At 45.9% G+C, this 18,912-nt stretch overlaps 1 protein-coding gene across 1 annotated transcript in view; it reads right to left on the reverse strand.

The window, feature by feature from the left end:
• Positions 1–18,912, reverse strand: part of UBASH3B (ubiquitin associated and SH3 domain containing B) — a 107,256-nt gene that overhangs the window by 12,519 nt on the left and 75,825 nt on the right. Inside the window, exons 7-11 of the mRNA XM_074936587.1 lie at positions 11,788–11,923; positions 9,031–9,151; positions 7,272–7,394; positions 5,204–5,296; positions 3,267–3,411 (exon numbers count right to left, since the gene is read on the reverse strand). Of these exons, the coding sequence (XP_074792688.1) occupies positions 3,267–3,411; positions 5,204–5,296; positions 7,272–7,394; positions 9,031–9,151; positions 11,788–11,923 (618 nt within the window). The remainder of the gene's footprint in view (positions 1–3,266; positions 3,412–5,203; positions 5,297–7,271; positions 7,395–9,030; positions 9,152–11,787; positions 11,924–18,912) is intronic.

Here is an 18,912-nt window from a genome sequence, read left to right on the forward strand (position 1 = left end):
CTGCTCAGAGCAGGACCAGATGAAGTGGTGGTAAAAACACCAGGGGCTGCTGCTGCCTTAGAAAAGTATGGTACTGCACTGGTGGGAAATGTTTAAGACCAGCTCAGTGCAACAAGGCCAGAGTGGTGAAGTCACTTGCCCAGTGTGAGTTTGGCCAATGAATTCAATGGGAGTGGTATTGGAGGCAAGCCATTGGAGGAGCTTGGGGTGGGGGAACAGAAGGCCCTATTCCTGTCCGTGGGACACAAGGGAAAACTCTGTCTCCTCATTCCATCCCAGGATATGATGAAACTCCCATCGGTGTCAGAGGGAATTACTCATCTCCGACGGCAGGAGACTAGGGCTCCAGGCGTTCACCCAGACCGCTAATTTAACCATCAGACCACACAAGAGCAGGTTTCCTTTTTGGCTAGGAGAACATACTTTATAGTCTTCCCAGAAGCTTTGTGTTTCCTGAACTGGCTATTTTCCTGTGGTCCAGCTGCTTTGCTTAGTGCTAGCAATGTGATGATACCCTTTCTGGAATAAGTGCAGTGTAAGTATCTCTATTTAGGTGCAATATGCACCAGGACTGTGCATTTCCACAGACCCGAAAAGGTAATTTGTAGGCAGGGAGGACAAAATATAAGCAGCTATATGGTATAATTAGGCATGAAAGGATTGAAAGAGTGTTTTTTTTTGCTTTGGTTGCTTATTTCTACTCGGTCATCTTAAAATAGAGTAGTTCTGGTGTAATAGAAGGATTCAGGGTTTCTGATGATATCACAAGCCACAAAAAGCAGCTGCAAAATAAGTTGTCACCAAACCCCCATGTGCTGGAATTTCCTGTGTTACATTATTTATAAGGAGGGAATGATTTTATCTGAGACCTTTTAGTTTGCATTTAAGATCCTTCCCTTCTCTCCAAAACAGATGGTTTACTGTTGATGAGAATTCACAATAATCCTGAGATTTCACCAATGTGACTGACTGCTGACCAGGACCACATGCCCTTTCCCTAGAATCTATTGCTGTATGGGATTTTTCAGAAGCTGTTTAGCATAAAAGAATCATAGATTTGGAAGCGGGGAAAACCCAGCAGGTCATCTTGTCTATTCCTTAATTCCTTGCACGATATGTGGGACTATTCCTACCAAGCTGTTTTATTTAGCCTCTCTGTATGCCTTCCAGCTGTTTACAACACAGGCAGGCACTGTGCATGTGTCAGCATCCTTACATTTCAAGCAGCAACTCCCTTGGTGCAAGGTGGAGCTGTGGTTAGCGATTGCTGAGAACTTGAGGCTAAATGCAATGGGTATTCGACAGCAGAAGCTGCTGGCATCAAAGGGGTTTTATAGAGTTTTAAAAGAGCTGGCTGAGGAGCTCACGGGGCCATCAACTGTTGATTTTTCAACAAGTCTTGGAGCACTGGGGAAGTTCCAGAAGACTGAAGAAAAATGCATGTTGTGTCAATTTTGTCAGTTTCCTCGGATGAGAAATGATCAGAAACTTTCCATCAAAATGTTAATTTGAGGGGAAAATGGTTTTTCAATTAAATGAAAATTTTAATGAAAACATTTCTGGTTTCATCAGTAATTTCCGAGTTTTTGCTGAAAACCCCAATACTAAAATATTTTCAGTCTGGCAACCGAAACATTTTAAAATGAAAATGTTCGGCTTTCGGTTGCTGAAAAGTAGAAACAATGTTTATTTTCAGGCTTTTAGATGAAAATCTCAAAAATTCTGATGAAAACAATTAAAAAAAAAAACCGGTTGAAATTTTTCACTGGGTGGGGAGACAAAACCCTCATTCCACCTCTCATGAAGAATACTTCACTCAGAGGAGCATTTGTGAGGATTCTGCAGTTAATGTCTGAGATCCTCTGATGGAAGGCACAACGATCAGTGCTTACTATTAAGTAGTATTAACCTCTCAGCTGTATTTTGTATACGTACAGATAAAAAAAGGAAACTGGAATTGGCTTTAAAGATTCGTCTCCTGTTACTTACAGGAGAGGGTCATGAGGGAAAAGAGCCTTCTCTGTTAGGAGTTTCATTTGCAATAATATTGAAAGTTTAAAAAAACATGTGTGTTCTGCATTTGTTCCGGTGACATTTAATGCTCACTTTAGGGAACGTGAGCCTTTTGGAAGGGAAACTGAAGACTTATATGGGCACTTCTACCTGGAAATGTCAAATGTGGGTCACTGCAGGAGCTTCTCATGTTGATTAACCATTAACTTACAATTCTTGTGGACTTTGGCTGCCTTCCCAGCCATAATGAAATAGTAGCCCAGGAAGGAAGGAAAACACCAGAGGAAAATTGAACATTAAGGGCCAGACCTTCCACTAGTGTCAGTTGGTATAGCTCCTGGAGCTATGCTGATTTGCACCAGCTGAGGGCCTGGCCCTAAAATGGAGGCATCATGGGGTGGACAAAGGCAGGAGTCTTGGGACCAGAATCCTGTGGAGAGATGGCTAGGATGAAAGAGTGAGTGCTTGGTGCTAGCTGGCTGCTGGCTGGATAGGGCTGGGCTACCTGAGTTGGGAAGATGATGATGGCACTAGGAGTGGAAAGAGGACAAGTGTCTGTCCCAAGGATGCCTTGAAATTATTGCTGGATGCTAACATGTGCCTCAGCAAGTTGCCAAGTGTATGATTAAGGGCAATGCAATCCGATACCCAAATCCATATCCAAGATTTGCATCAGTGGGGTAGCTGGGTGTGACTGAAGTCATGAGTTAGCCCAGGCTATAAATGTCCACCACAGAGAACTGACTCAGCTCAACTAGCTCTTTAATTACCTTTTGAAGCAGAGATAAGCTGGACTGTAGAGTTCAGATCCAGAGCCCAAATCCCAAAGTTTTGAAATGTGGTTAAAAAATAAATAAATCCTGGCCCATGAAATGCCCCACTTTGCATGGCTCAGCTGCACTAAGGGGGCATATGAGGATTCCACAGGAATGGGGGAACCCTAGCTCAGGGGGCACAGTTTATCAAGGACATATCTAGAGAGCAGCAATTCTCTGGTGAGCCCTGGCTTCTAGGGCACCATTACTAGCTAGTGCAAATTAGAGCAGACCTGGGCCTGCTCTAATTTAGGCTGGGAACTCAATAAGCTCCCAGCAGCCCCAGGGACAATACAAAGGAGTACAAAGGTGGCCAACAGCTCAGCCAGAGCTTAGGTTTGGGTCCCTGGTGTTTCGCGCCTTCTCTCCTATGCATTAAATTCAAGATTATTAATTGCTAAGGAAACTCTGTTGGAGTGACATGCCAAGTTCTGCTACCTGTAGGTTGTATCAACACACAGACTGGCTGCAGCTAAATCCACTGCGGGTATCCAGGCAGGTAATGTGGTACCAGAGACCCATTTTGTCCACTCAAATAAGCCCGGCTCAACTCGAATCTTTAGGTTATTTTCCTGTTGCAAACCTGAAAGAAAAAAAAAGCGGGGGGGGGGTGGAAATCCCTGGAAGCAGCAGGTGGGACTGGGGACAAGAGGATTTAGGATTGGGTTTTTTTGTGTGTGTGGTATTTTGATTAGAAATCAACAAGTTGGGAGACAGGGCCAGATGTGCACAACTCCAGTATTTGCTTGTGCATGTAGCCAGTTAACCAGATATATGAATGGCAGGTATGTGTATGTGTCACGTAGATGCACAGAACTAAAGAAGTGCCCCTAATCTAGACAAAGCTCTGTATTTTGTATGGAGCCCTCTTTGGACTGTATGTTCCAGGTCAAGAGCCGATAAGCATGCTGATGATTCTGAAGAGAAGACGATGGCAGCTCCAAGCACACCTTATGCTACCCTTGCCCAAGGGAGCTAACATGTTAGCCTTTGCTTCCCAGTCCAGTCTGATGTCTGATGTCTGCATCAGCATGTTGACTGGTAAAAGAAATTAGTACTGGCTAACAGCTGCAGAACCAGCAGGGGGAGCTCACACTTTCCTTACATCACAGAGTGTTTGCATTGGGAAGGTGAAGTTAAAAAGGACATAATGAACATTAAACTTATACATATAGCACCCCACACAAAAGATTTAAAAATCATGTGTTTTGGCACCTGGAAATGGGTAATAGCCCGCCCCACCTCTCTACAGGCTCGCATATCTACTACAAAGGCAGTGTTAATATTATCGTAGCACCGAGAGACCAGCGTGGTAGGCACTTGTTCAAACATATAACAAAGAGACAGACCCTGCCCTGAAGAGTTCACAATCTAAGCAATATGCCCCCAATCTCAGGCTTGCCCACAGCACTCATGCACAATCTATGCCTACTAAGAGTATAATCAAGGGAAGGCAACTGTTTGCAGAGGGCTTTGCTTTGTTGAAAAGCATACACCCATGAATATTCCCCTCGACTCCTGTCCCCCAGGAATATGCCCTGTAATACTCTATATGCTGCCATGTACTCAATAGCTCACACCTGATCTAGGGCACTGGCTCTCAACCTTTCCCGACTACTGTACCCCTTTCAGGCATCTGATTTGTCTCGACTATGCCCGAATTTCACCTCACTTAAAAACTACTTGCTTACAAAATCAGACCTAAAAATACAAAAGTGTCACAGCACACTCTTTTTGAAAATTTGCTTACTTTCTCATTTTTACCATATAATTATAAAATAAATCAATTTGAATATAAATATTGTACTTAAATTTCAGTTCAGTTAAATTAAACTTAAATTTCAGTTCAGTATATGGAACTGTAAAACCCAGTACTGACTTTGCTAGAGCTTTTTATGTTGCCTGTTGTAAAACTAGGCAAATATCTAGATGAGCTGATGTATTCCGGGGAAGGTCTCTGTGTACCCCCAGGGGTACGTATACATCTGGTTGAGAACCACTGATCTAGAGCATTGGAATCTGTTAGACTGAGAATGAATGTAATGTTAATCGGCGCTTGGACACAGGAACTGCCATATGAAACAGGCCCTTATCCATCTAGCTGGTATCCTGATGCAGTAGAAGCCTCATATTGTGCCTGACTATTGTACAGTGCTATGCAATGGAGGAGAGGAAAGAAAATCCATTTCCTGCCTCAGCTGGCAGTGGCTTCATGCCCAAAGCATGAGGATCAGTGTCCCTTGTAACTTAGCCTGTATAGCGCGGGGAAGAGACGTGCTATTTTTGAGGCCGTCCATTAAACAAATGGGTTTTCCATTGCTGGCTTCCCCAGAAAACAGGAAAAATCCAGACTCTCCCCTTGTCTGCTTTCTTACCTTTCAGAATATTGTGCGCTGTCTGTACGCAGCGCAGTGACGGGGAACAGTAGACATGTTCAATAACAGTGTTACTTTCCAGCAAGGCTTCACCTGCAAGCAAAAGTTTAGCATCACTGATACAAACGTTACAGTAGACATCACGATAATTGCAGCATGCATGCTTCAATGTAGTTGTAACATAGCAGGAAGCGAATGAAGTTCTCCAGTTGGATTGGTTATTTTTTTGTAGACCTATTTATCCATCAGATTTTATTTCAGTAGTATACTATGCTTTGAGGCATAGACAGCTGTGAAATTGTGATACCTTTTTCTGTGCACTGTCCTTTTCGATTTCTAAGAACTCAGTCAGTGTACAGAGAGACGGCAGCCATTTTGCGCTCAGAATGGCTGTAGCCTGTTTTAGGACAGACACAGCAACACTGTGCTCTCTCCTGGAGACTTGATTCTTATTTGTTCTTGGAGATTTCTCTATTTTAGATTGCCATCTTACACTGAAAACATAGATTTGCTCTTTGTGCATGGGAAAAATATAACAGGCCTGAGTCTCATTTCATTTATACTCACGTAAATCAGGAATAACTCCACTTAACTCAGTAGTCCTGAGCCTCATTTGGTGTAAATTACCATGGCTCCATGGTCTAATTTAGTTAACCTGGTGTAAAACCAGTGCAAGTAAGGTGAGAATCAGGCCCAACATTATGATTATTTATACTACAGTAGTGCCTCAGGGACCCAAATGAAACTGGGAATCCAATGTGCAAGATGCTGTACATGTACATTCACATAGTAAGAAACGGTCCCTGCCCTATGAAAAGCTTACAATTTAAATAGACGGGACAGACAAAGGGAGGGAGAATACAAGGGTTATTAATCTTGTTAAATGTTTAATTATAATTGTACGTATGTTTAACTGGCTTTTGAACCTTTGGGGAAAGTGGAGCGTGCAGCTGTAGGAGATATGTGCATGAAAATCTTTCGCCGCTTGATTCTGAGCTGCTGTTTTACTAACCAGGTCAGAGGACTGTTTGAAATGATAGTTCTGGGATTCTTCAAGGTCACACTAGCATTTGTGCAGAACAGAGCTTTCGCCTGTAGATGGCAGGCATGCTGTAACAGTGCTAAAAAGCTCTTTTATGTAGGGCAGTGTGGATCATGTATACATTTCACACACCCAGACCCCAATGAATGGTGCCAGCAAAGTGTTCTCATTGCTTCCAATCTAGCCCTTCTGTTGTGTGTATTATAAGCACAGGTTTTACTGACCTTCCTTGGGAACTGCCCCTGCAGTCTGACCATACTATTATTATATCCGGATCCAGTTTTATTAAAGGCCTACGGTTTTCAAAATGTGCAGTAATCTTGGGTGCCCAACATAAGAGGCCTGATGTTCAGAAAGTGCTCTGAAAATCAGATCCTTAAAGGAGTCTGAAGTTGTGCAAACCAAAATCTGTAACATTTTCAGGGGTTGTTCCTGAACTCAGCAAATAACTTACTCTCTATAAAAGTTGAGTGGTAGAAGGCTACGTATTCCCCTTATGAAACAGGCCAAGAACAGAATGGGGGAGATGCCTGATTTGACTTGAACTATACTTGACAGTGTAAATATGAAACCCCCACTGGGGAGACAAAACCATGTTTGTGCTGCAAACTACAGATCAAAAATTAAGCTTGTCAAAATCAAGTCAGGAACATACTTTACATACAGCAACTGTCATGTTAACTGCAGTACTTTTATGACCATCATTATCAACAATCTTCCACAGTGTGACAAATTTACAGGGGGCTTTTATGTGCTACGCAGCTGCACGTCTAATGGCTTTGATTTTGTGCATTGTTCTTCCTGCTGCAATGGCAGCTGAGTGGGGCCAGGCTGACTTTAAAGGAAGTTCTTTTCTAGTTACATTGAAGAAACTTTTTGGAGGCTCTCAACGTGTCTAAACTCTTTTAGCTCCTGGCACCTGATTGAATTTTTCTGTATTGCACTTGCTCTTTCTTTTCTGGCACGTGTGGGAGGAGATATAAATGCTTCTTGTGCAAACTATTGTCTCAGCCGACGAGAGCTTACCAACAAGTCTTGCTTGTGTGCAACCAAACACGGTGATTGGTGCATCTTTTTCATAATCCCTGAAACCACCACTTCTTTGAGGTAAGCTGTGAGGCATATTCAGATTTGTACGCATATACCTTCCTGTTAGGGGAAAGTTTAGAAGCAGGTGCTGGAATTAGTGGATGACTGAGAAAAGCACTCAGTATCATGCCTATTACAACCTTTCATTCACAACGGCTTGCACACGACAGATGTTAACCAGCACTGGGCGGGAAAGGGTTTTCACGTTGTGGGAGCCCTTGTCAGAATTCAAAATGTTTCCTGTTCCGAACCAGGAGGAAATTTCATGAAAATGTTCAGGATTTCCATGGCAAATCTGAGAACAATTTCAGTTCGGGCCAATTTAAATGTTTCATTTTGATCATTTCAAAATGTTCGATTTTATTTTGGACCTTTTAAAATTTTAATATTTTTAACTATACTTAGCTTAATTTTCTACATGAAAAGTAATTTGAAACCAAAAATTGGGATGATTTTTTTTGTTTCAATGGGAATGGGAGGTTTTGACATTTTCAAGTTTTTTCGAAAGGTGAAGCTGACCCTTTCCCGCAAACAGGGTTGGTTTCAACGAATCAACGTGTTCTGATGAAAAAAAAAAATCAGTGAAAAAATTCCAACCAGCTCAAGTACTAACTATGCCTGGAATTACTATGGATAACTTATTACTATCGGGAATACTAAGGCTTTGTCTGTATTGGGGAGTCACCCCAATTTTAGCCATCAGTCACCACCTAATGGCATTGCTGCAAATCCTAGTGTAGACAAGGCAAACCGTTCCAAGCCATGATTTGCTCTCGTGACATTTACTCTGGTTTCAGTTAGGATTAAGAATTACCAGTGCAAAGAGTGGCTTTGCCTGTCTGCACTAAGGTCTGGTCTACACTGGGGGGGAGGAGAGGGCGAGCTAAGTCGGTCTAAGTTACGCAACTTCAGCTAAGAAAATAGCGTAGCTGAAGTCGACGTACTTAGAACTATTTACCATGGTGTCTTCACTGCAGTAAGTCGACTGCTGATGCTTCCCCGTTGACTCCGCCTACGCGTCTCGCTCCGGTGGAGGACTGGAGTCGACGGGCGAGTGCTCGGCGGTCGATTTATCGCGTCTTCACTAGACACGATAAATCGACCCCCGCTGGATCAGTCGCTCCAGAGGTAAGTGTAGACGTGCCCTAAGAGTTTGCATTGGGCCCCAATGGCTGGATTGCCAATGGGTAGAATCAGGACAAATCCCTGGTGTAGGAATGGCTTGAATTTACAAATAAGAATGATTGCGGAGAGGTTTTGTTGTTTCAGTGACATCTTTTATTCAGATGATTTCCCACCCCAACTGCAGGGCAGACCAATGTGGTCAAGCATAGTATTCATCCACCACATCCCCACCCCAGCTTGGTAGTTTGCAGTGGCTGCAGCCACAGATTAATATGGATGTGGATGGGCTAGATCCACTGAGTGCCTAACCCCACTATGATACAACCCTGCTTAATCAAAGGCCTAATTCAAGACTGCAGAGAAGGAGCAGTTCTGTTGGTATTTCACACTGTCCCTTTCCTAACCACTTCAGAGTGCTGTCAAAATGGTATCTCAATCAGCCTCCCCCGATGAGTTACATTCCAGCGGAGTTTGCCCAGGAGACAATCCATTTAAACTTTTCTTGTGCGGTTATTACCCCCACTCTACCCCAAAAGCTAGGGAGTAACCGATCCTGCAGCAACTGACTCACCTTTGGCATCAAAACACTGGGACAACCAGTACTTTCCAAACACAACATCCATTCTCTCCCCATGCCGGCAGACAAAAAGACATCGTTTTTGAAGCCCTGGCTGGCTGGTTACTCTCAGGGGCTGAAAGCAAAGTGACAGGAAGTTTGGCCATGGTGAGAATCCAAGTGCCTTTTTCTTAGTTCCAATTTATTTAAGAGTGAGGACCTGACTCTTGACTTAATCCTAGTACGAACAAGGGGCACTGGTCACTCCACTGAAGTAAATCATTTATACCAGTATAAATGTGGTGTACGTGAAAGAAGCATCCTTGCTGCATAGGTATTCTGGGGACAGATCGGAGCTTGTGATCTGTAATGTCACCTTAAAGCCAGCAGAGGATTGTAACCTGAGCTCCCCAGCACAGCCAGTCGAATCAGCTGTAGAGAATGAGCTGTTAGTGTGAAACTAGCTGCTGGAGATTTGCCATTAAAATCATGCAGAACCTGTTCACCTGGGTTTACTTTAACAGTACCTGATGTACCCCAAGTGGGACTAGATTCCAGTGCCAAGTATGGGGAGCGAGTTTCACTAGCACAGTGAAAGCTTCAGGATTCTTAAGTTTCATTACTCTGGCAAAAAGAGAGCAGACAGGCAGAATGGGAAGATGGTGTAATGGTGTGTGTGGATACTACAAACCAATTGCAGAAATGGTCAATCTAACGTTTAGGCCCCTGTGGTCTTGACAGGGCAACCCTTTAGCTACTGGTGGGGTGGGGGGTGCTTCTGAATATTTTAAAATAAACTTACTGCTGCATTGACATCTTTGGAGAGAGACACATATTTCATCCACACAACAGACAGAGGTAGTGCAACCGCCTCCCACATTACCCTGTGTGTCTCCTTCCTGACCACCTCCACAGTTCAGTTTCTGCCCCCCCACCCCCCCATCCCATTCAGTTCTTGGCGTTTCTGTCAACACTGGTGGCAGCTTTGTGACATGGAAAGCTGTCCACTGGGAGCAGGACCAAAAGCAGCTCATTCAAGATCTGCCGCCAAACAGCCATCTGAGTCTAAGGGCTTGTCTTAGAAGTCAGCAAGCTGGAGTATATATTTATAGCACTGCAGCATGCTGCACACTAAATGTCTCTGTGGACCCTTCTGCTGAGCACTAAGGGTATGTCTACACTGCTGTTAGACACTGGCAGCTGGCCTGGGCCAGCTGTCTCGGGCTCAGGTAAGGGGTTGTTTACTTGTGCTGTAGACATTCAGGATCGGGCCCCAGCCTGAACTCTGGGACCCTCCCATCTCAGAGGGTCCTAGAGCCCGGGCTCCAGCCCAAGCCTGAATGTCTACACCACAATTAAACAGCCCCTCAGCCCGAGCCCTGCGTCAGCTAGCACAGGCCAGCCTCGGGTTTTTAAATGCAGTGTAGACATACCCGTGTGCTAATGGCTTTCCAGCACTAGGCTAGATTCCAATGGGCAGCCTAGCAGCAAATTTACTCCCTAGTCTGTTACCAGTCCTTAGGCCACCGAGTCCTTGTGGGCAAGCCCACCTACATTTTGAAATAGGCTGTAATTCCTGCCAACTCGCCTCCAGGACCACCCTACTTTAATCTGAGTTCCCAAACTCAGAGTGGCAAAGAAGTCTGAGGGGTATGGCTAGATCAGGGAAGGGCAAACTATGGCCTGTGGGCCAGATCCGGCCCATCAGAGCTTTCAGTCCAGCCTGTGGGATTGCCACCCCCATGGTGCAGTGGGGCTAAGGCAGGTTCCCTGCCTGCCCTGGCCCCACGCCACTCCCGAAAGCGGTCAGCACCACATCCCTACAGCCCTTGGGGGTTGGGTAGGGAGCAGAGGGCTCCATGCACTGCCCTCACCTGCAGCCACTGCCCCCACCTGCAGGCACCACCACCCACAGCTCCCATTGGCTGGGAACAGGGAACTGCAGCCAATGGGAGCTTCTGGGGTGGTACTTGCAGGCGGGGGCAGCGTGCGGTGGAGCCACCTGCCCCACCCCACCCCCAGGAGCCGCTGCCGGACATGCTGGCCACTTCTGGGAGCAGCACAGGGCCAGGGCAGGCAGGGAGCCTGCCTTAGCCCCACTGCGCACTGCTGCCACCCTGGAGCCGCTTGAGGTAAGCGGCGCTGGGCCGAACCCCTCCTGGACCCCACGCCCCAACCCCCTGCCTTGACCCCTCTGCTGCACCCCTCCTGCACTCTGCACCCCATTTTGCACCCTAACCCCCTGCCCTGCACCCCCTCCTGTACCCCAACCCCTTGCCCTGAGCCCCTTCCTGCACACCGCAACCCCACCCACACCCCGCACTCCCTTCTGCACCCCAACCGTCTGCCCCAGCCCTACATTCATGGCCCTGCATACAATTTCCCCACCCAGATGTGGCTCTCGGGCCAAGAAGTTTGCCCACCCCAAGCTAGATGGAAAGTGGAGAGGTCCTGAAACTATTTGCTGCCGTTAAATGGGGTCACAATATGGAAAAGGTTGAGAGAACCACTGCCTTAGTCCTTAACATTCATTGAGCCAGAAACTCCTCAGTTGCAAGGGATGTAAAGCTGATATGACGGGGATGTTCCCTATTTCTAAATGTTAATTTAAATAATATAAAGAGGTCTACCCAAGGCTCTAGGTGCCGTAATTAAAAATCACTAATTAATATAACCAATTACTAATTAGCATTTATACTGATTGTATGACTAGTTAATATTACAACAATTCAGTTGTATTTAGTTGTGTTGTTCAGTGTCATGAATCCTTACGTGCATTGTCTGGCAGATGATAGTGAGTGGCCCTGTGTCCCCAGGTCCTTGATCTTCTTGCTGTCTTCTTTCCAGGGCTCCGTCATTGAAGGTTAGAGGGGATGGGGAAGAACTGGTACTCAGAATCGAGTAAGATCTGCCACAAATAAAGAGACACTTGCTTAGAAAATGTTCCTTTGACTTATTGTCCTCAGAGTTGTGCTGGGATGTGCCCAGAGCCTGAGAGAGGGCAAGAAGTGGTTTTATTATTATTTGTATTCCAGTAAGTGCTCAGTGTTGTACATGCACAGAGTAAAGGACAGCCCCAAAGAACTCTACAGTTCATTAGAGACAGGGTTTCTTAACCCATGAGTCATCACCCCAAACTGGGTCAACAGAATGTGCCCAAGGGCTGCGTGGGAGGCCCAGTGAGGGAATCGGTTTCTGTCACAGTGTGGCTGGAGGCCCTGTGGGGGGAGCTGTTGCAGAGCCCGTGCCACACTCCCCCAAAGCAGCAGATCCTGTGGCTCCCATCCTGCGAGTCTGGCTGGCTTGGCTCCCTGATCTGGGCATTGAGACCGGGTGCATGAGGTTTGTGGCTCCACCCAGGTTTGACCCAGCCAACCCTCTGGCTGACCAGGCCAAACTTGAGCGAGTGGCACTGCAACCCTAGATACCAGAGCGGGGAGCTGTACCCAGCTACCCCACGGGACAAGGCCTGTAGCCACCACTACGTGATTGGCATGGCATACTTATTTAATGCTTATTAAGTTAATGTGGGTCTTATATATTGTGGGTAAGAAATATTTAGTAACTCCGATTTTTTTTTTTTGCACGAAAGCTATTTACCAGGGTCACAACAAGTCTTTGCAAATGGGTCCTGAGCCCCAAAAGATTGAGAACCACTGCAGTCGAGAACAACCTGAAAAAAAAATAGGGTGGGAGGAAGTCTTCAGCCAATTTTGGGGTATGGGCTGTTGTTTATTATATGATTGTAGAGCGCCTAGCACAATGGGGCCCAACCTGGTCATGCCCCTTAGGTGCTTCTGCCGTGTACCATGTTAAAGAAGTAGCTGAAAGCCCATGTTATCACATGGGTGTGGCAGTTGGCCCAAGTAATATACCACGTGTGCAGTCTTCCTCATACAACCAATGAAATTGTTTCATGCAAATTAGCTGTAGAATAAGAGTGGTAATTGGTTGAGTTACCTCTGATATCACAATGATCTAGGACTTGGCATGGCATAGATTTGTGTCTTACTGTAGCTGTTCACTGCATGGGTATAGTTCGTAAAGTCAAAATGGCTGAGAACTTTAAAATTGGGTGATAACAGATCACGACTCCTGGTCATGATTAAACCTGGTGATATTCTAAACAGAAAGAGCTCTCAGCCATGTTTGTAGCTGTTTCCATCGCTTCACACTGACTCAATGTTCTAGGCTTCGGTGTGGCACGCAGACAGAGTGACAATCCTGGAATCTTTTTGAGAGACTGCCTTGCCAGTGCATCAGGGTGCTTTTAAGGGGCCATTACAGATGGATACAATAAATATCACTGGAACATCCAATTTTGATACTTGCAAGAGAAAGGATAAGATGTAAACAATAAAAGCAGCCGAGATCTTAGACATGATTCTCATCTGAATTATACCAGCGTAAATTGTGAGTAACTGCATTTAAGTCAATAGAGTTTACACCAGTTTTACTGCTGGTGTGAGAGAAAAGGGATTAATTGTGCCATCTCCTTAAGAGAGTCTCTCTCCCTACTTACCTAGAGAATAGATTACTTTTTCTTTTTCATTAAATATGCTAATCAAATGGGGCACGCTCAGAATAAAGCCTTCCCAGCAAGATGGTCAAGGGCTTAGGCCAACATACTCTGGAGTAAATTAAAACAGGCAATTACAGAATTTCAGCCAACCCTCTATTGATTGCAGTGGATCTTGCTGCGATGTGCATTTTCTTAGTCATTAAAAATAACTCGTGGGCTAATGTGTGCCGTCATTTGCTTTGACTCAGAGATAGCCACCTTCTCTTTGCACTTGGATTAATTGCTTTAAATGTGTCCGGAGAAGACTCTCGACTTGCACCAAGGGGTCTCTCTCTACCAATGGAAGAAAATAGGTCATCTGTGTTTGCTAGTAGGCGATCTGCCAGGAGATCATATCATATCCTGGCCAGCAAACAATAAAAAGTATCATGCCCTTGATGCTAATGCCCCCTTACCTTATGAGAAAAATAAATATTTGGGCTTACCAGTGGAGCAATGTATAGGGTTATCTCATTCAGGTAAGACACTACACTTGGGTGCCCCCCAGAAACCCCTTAACAAGAGGAGTGTGGGCTGCAAAGCAGGACCGGAAGGTGCTCAGATATTAAGATAGTGAGCATGGTAAATGAATCTATAGACAATAGAATAGTCCTCTGTCCAGATCACAGCATCCTCATAGCCCACAGAAAGGCCCCTCTGCACACCCTGAGCAACAGAAGCCAGGGAGCTGTTCTGGGGTGGAGTCTTGAGACTGCCTTCTCTGTCACACACTCTTCATACTTGAAGTAGAAATCCCATCTCTGAACAACCTGGAACTTGCCAGGAGGAAAGCAGGGATTATTATTATTGCTATAATTTACAGTAGCTCCCACCAAGTGTTGGGTACTTTCCAAATACACAAGGAATTGTCCCTGCTCTCAGGAGCTCACAGTTGAAGGGTGGAGAGATAATTAGACAGAAATTAAGGGAAGATGGAAGAACAATATACAATTTCTATGCAGGCCACTGTTAGCAGCATGGCAGAAGGTTGTTTTTTTTTTTTTTTAGAGAGACTTACAGGTATGCAGGGCAGCGGCATAAAGATGAGCCCAGGAAGGTCACACCATGCATGAGGTTGAAAGCCAGATCCAATTTTGCAGCTGGCTCCTATCTTAATGATGATGATCTGAACCAAAGGCCTGGATCTGAATTGTGACAGATAAGGCAATAATCCTGCAATATCCTTGGGAGACCTTATGAATTGAGTTTAAGTATCTTCAGGGTCAATTGTATTAAATGCAAAGTTTATGTATTATGGTGGGCTGGGATTGTCGGTAACCTCTCTGGACAGGAGAGGGGGATGTGATGTGAGGCTTGGGAGAGTTCAAAGGACTATATTGAAAATGTGCCAGACAAGAATGGACCTTGGAGACAATAGGTATGAATTGGATTTCCTCAGAAATACCTAGGGAAAGGTTAACAAAAATTCCTCCTCTGCAGTTGTGCAAAACCCCAGCCTTTTGAAGCTATGCCCTGAGGAGCTGAGTCATTCTCCGCTAATGAGCTGTTCTTGGAGGTTGGAGATCAAAGGCCCGCGTCACATAAAGAAATGGCTGAACTGCCCAGCCGGGGTTCTCAGAATCTGAGACAGTTAACAGATGGGAAATGTAGTTGTGGGTTTTGAAGGACTGACACCTACCAGAGCCCAAGGCTGGAGTTGGGGGTGACCTCTGGAAAGCTTTTTAGCATGTGTGTAGGTTCTTATATTGTTTTTTGTAAAAGTTTTCTTTGTGATGCTTTCACTTAAAAATTAATCTGCTTGCCTAGAAAGAGTTGTATTGTGACTTATAATTGCTGGCAATTATGCTGTTCATAACCTTGGAAAAGAAAGCAAAGCACAGACACTGGCCTGTTTAAGTAGACTGGCTTGCTGGGAATATCACAATGTAGGTAAGGAAATGTGCAGCCTTAAAAACATCCTAGTCAGGAGGGAGAGAGATGCAGGTCTCAGCCCAAGAGAGGTGAAGCCTCGGTGGCACGTGCTGGGTGGACCACAGAGAGGGAATAAAAGTGCAGATGCCCTGAAACTGACATAAATATCCCCCAAAATGTAGGGTATAGGAAATCTGCATGCTGGAACCTACTTCTGATCCCCTCCAAAGTGACTGTCAAGCCATAAAAAGAAAAGGAGTACTTGTGGCACCTTAGAGACTAACCAATTTATTTGAGCATAAGCTTTCGTGAGCTACAGCTCACTTCATCGGATGCATACTGTGGAAACTATTTCTGTTTCCACAGTATGCATCCGATGAAGTGAGCTGTAGCTCACGAAAGCTTATGCTCAAATAAATTGGTTAGTCTCTAAGGTGCCACAAGTACTCCTTTTCTTTTTGCGAATACAGACTAACACGGCTGTTACTCTGAAACCTGTCAAGCCATAGTGTGCTGAACACCACAGTGGCCGTGCAGACAAAAGGCACAGCCGAGAGACCCGATGGGAATGGGCAGCAGTGCGCAGCTGGCATATTCCTGGTACTTTCTCAACCCTTGAAGATGGCCAGCAGCAGTCCCACTGCCTTAGTCAGGTGATAGTGTGGGAAGATGCTGACCCAGGCGGATGGAAAGTGACTTGTCTAGTCTCCTGTTTTCCATTTATCTCTGAGCAATTGCTCCATCGCTTCTTAGATGCTGTTTCTCCACCTCTCCCTCCTTAAAGTTCATACAGCAGAGTTGCATCCATTCATGGATGCTAGGAATGGGTAAGAATTAGGATGAGGCAGAAACGAACCTCTCTGCAACCTCCAATATCTTGTGGCTGGAGAAGTGCCATAAATCGGACTTTGCCGATGTCTCCCTTGCTCTGCTGGTGACTGGAAAATAGAAACCACTGGAGCCAATTCAAGTTAGTCATCTTCCACACACAGCTCATTGTTTGGAAGACACCAGATAAAAATATCCATTGTCTTCTGGGTGAGGCAACTAAGCTCCTTGCCTTCCAGACAACATCGCTGCCAGCATTGTTGATTCTTCCCTGGGGGCAAAATGTGCCTTTTCCTATATAGCCCTGGAAGGCTGGTGCAGGATCTGAGGAAAGGCTGGCCAAAGGGGTCTCTACCAGTTTTGCTGAAGGTAAATCCTCTACAGGCTTTCAGGGGAGGTGGGAGGGACAGGTGGAGGTGGGAGGTTCCTTCAATGTCCCCACTCACTGGAGTTTAGAGGAGATGGGAGCTACAGCCAGTGGATTCACCAGCCGCTGCAAGCTGTAGAATGGGACTGCAGCAGTGGAAGGGGCTACTGAAGCCCAAGTGGTGACTGAGTGTGGCTTGGGAATTGAGGATTTCTTCTCTTCCCTCCTAGGCTTGTTGAAGGAGGCCAGGAGTGGCTTTGGCCCTATAAGTGAGAGCAGAAATAGGCAGCCTTGTAATATCTAATGCAGCAATTTGCAAGCGCTGCTGGTATGAGGCGGGGGGAGGAGAGTACTTCGGCCTTTGTAAACAAGATAAACCTCTCCAGCCAAGCAGCTCAAGCACGTACTCAAACCTCCAGCTTCAGCAGCCTCCACTTGAGCTGGTTTGAGTCCACACAATGACAATGGGCGGGTTTCTACAGTTCTGTCCCTTTAAGTTCACAAGGGACCCACAGTGCTGAGTGTCTGGTTTTGTGGCTCCTGTGGGGAAGCTGCCTATAACTAGCTCTGCTGGGCTTCCCACTTCCCTTCCAGTCTCCGGACTCTGCTGCGGGCAGGGAGTTTCTGACTCTGAGCTGGCAGTGCAGTGATTCACAGAGACAAATGGGTTCTTAGGGAACAGCCTGCAGACAACTCTCCTCCAGGAAGGACTTGGGACGGGCTATTTTTTCGGGGTGTGGCTTAGATTGGTTCTGAGTTGTTACAGCACAATAACACGGTTAGAAGGAAAGGACCGAAGTTTTAAATAATGCAGGAGAGGAATACTTATGGCCGGACCCTGAGCTGGTGTAAATCAGGGTAGCTCCACTGAAGTCTGTACAGTTAGACCAGTTCACACCACGTGAGGGATGTGGTCCTTATTTCCTATGTTTTCCTCCTCTGTGTGATTCAAACATGCCGTGGTGTCAGTAACAGAACAGCCATTAGGTTACATTTATTGCAAACTCCAAGCTTTCTTCTACATTCCTTACTTTAGGGGGAAACACCAGCAAAACATATTAAAGCAAAACCAAAGGAGCCCGATTGTTATTTCTTAGGTTCTTATATGGCTCCCATTGTTAGCACTGCCACCGCCTACATTTGAATGCATTCACCTCCACAACATGCCTGTGAGGTGGGGAAGTGCTATTATCTTCATTGTACAGATAAGGGAACTGAGACACACAAAGACTAAGTGGTTTGCCCAGGGTCACACGGGATGTCAGCAGAATAAGGCATTGAGCCTGGGTTTTCTGAATCCCGGGTGAGCACCCCCACTACTTGACCATCTCCTTTATGCGAGTGTGAAATTGGCCGTCATTCCCATTGAAGTTGCTGGTGTGACCTTGGTGTAAAACTGATGTGGGAGCACCGGCCCTGCCCCGAGCTCCAGGGCACCAGCTGGAGCTGAGCCCCCATCAGCTTCATGGGAAAGGGGGAGCGAGGGCAGGGCTTTGGAGCAGAATGTGGGTGGGGCCACACCCTGGGTTAGGGGAGGCTTGGCCTCCCCTGACCTTCGATACCCACCGCCCATGCACATACCACAATTTTACAGGGCTGTGGGGGAAGGGTCCCCAACTATTGGGCATAGAGGTCCTCAGGAATTGCTGCTCTGGCAGCTGAGAAGTGATCCCACTGTCATTCTGCAGCCCTTGGGCATGGAGAAGCTCCCATTACACAGCCCAGCTGGCCTGCTCTAAGCACATCCCATTGCACGTTGTTAGGCAGACTAGCCAGGCTTGCTGTCCTTAGGCAGAAGGGGTGGCCTAGTGTTCTACAGAACCCTGCAGTGGACTCTATATTGTAAGCTCTTTGGGGCCGGGGACCACCTTTTTGTTCTGTGTTTGTACAGCGCCTAGCAGAATGGGGTCCTGGTCTATGACTAGGGCTCCGATGTACTACCACAATATAAATACATTAATTAATTAATTAATTAATAACATGCAAGTTCTGCAGAGCTGAATCAATCTCTTCCAGCTTTTGTAGTTTACTATATTGGCAGAGCAAGGAGGGGAGGAAAAGAGAGAGGGGTCTTTCAGAGGAGACCTTCAAAAGCCAGGTTATGCCTGGACACTGAAGATCCTATTTTGTAGGCTACTGGGCTTGCGTCGATGTCCTAGGTGAACATTTGTCCTCTCCTGACTGCTGTGTGGTCCAGCTGGCTATCTACCAGGCTGCTGGCCAACACCCCAGCAGTGGCTACTTTTCAATGATGTTGTGTACAAGGAAT

Source organism: Natator depressus, chromosome 22, assembly GCF_965152275.1.
Source record: "Natator depressus isolate rNatDep1 chromosome 22, rNatDep2.hap1, whole genome shotgun sequence".
In the NCBI taxonomy this organism is placed as follows: domain Eukaryota; kingdom Metazoa; phylum Chordata; order Testudines; family Cheloniidae; genus Natator; species Natator depressus.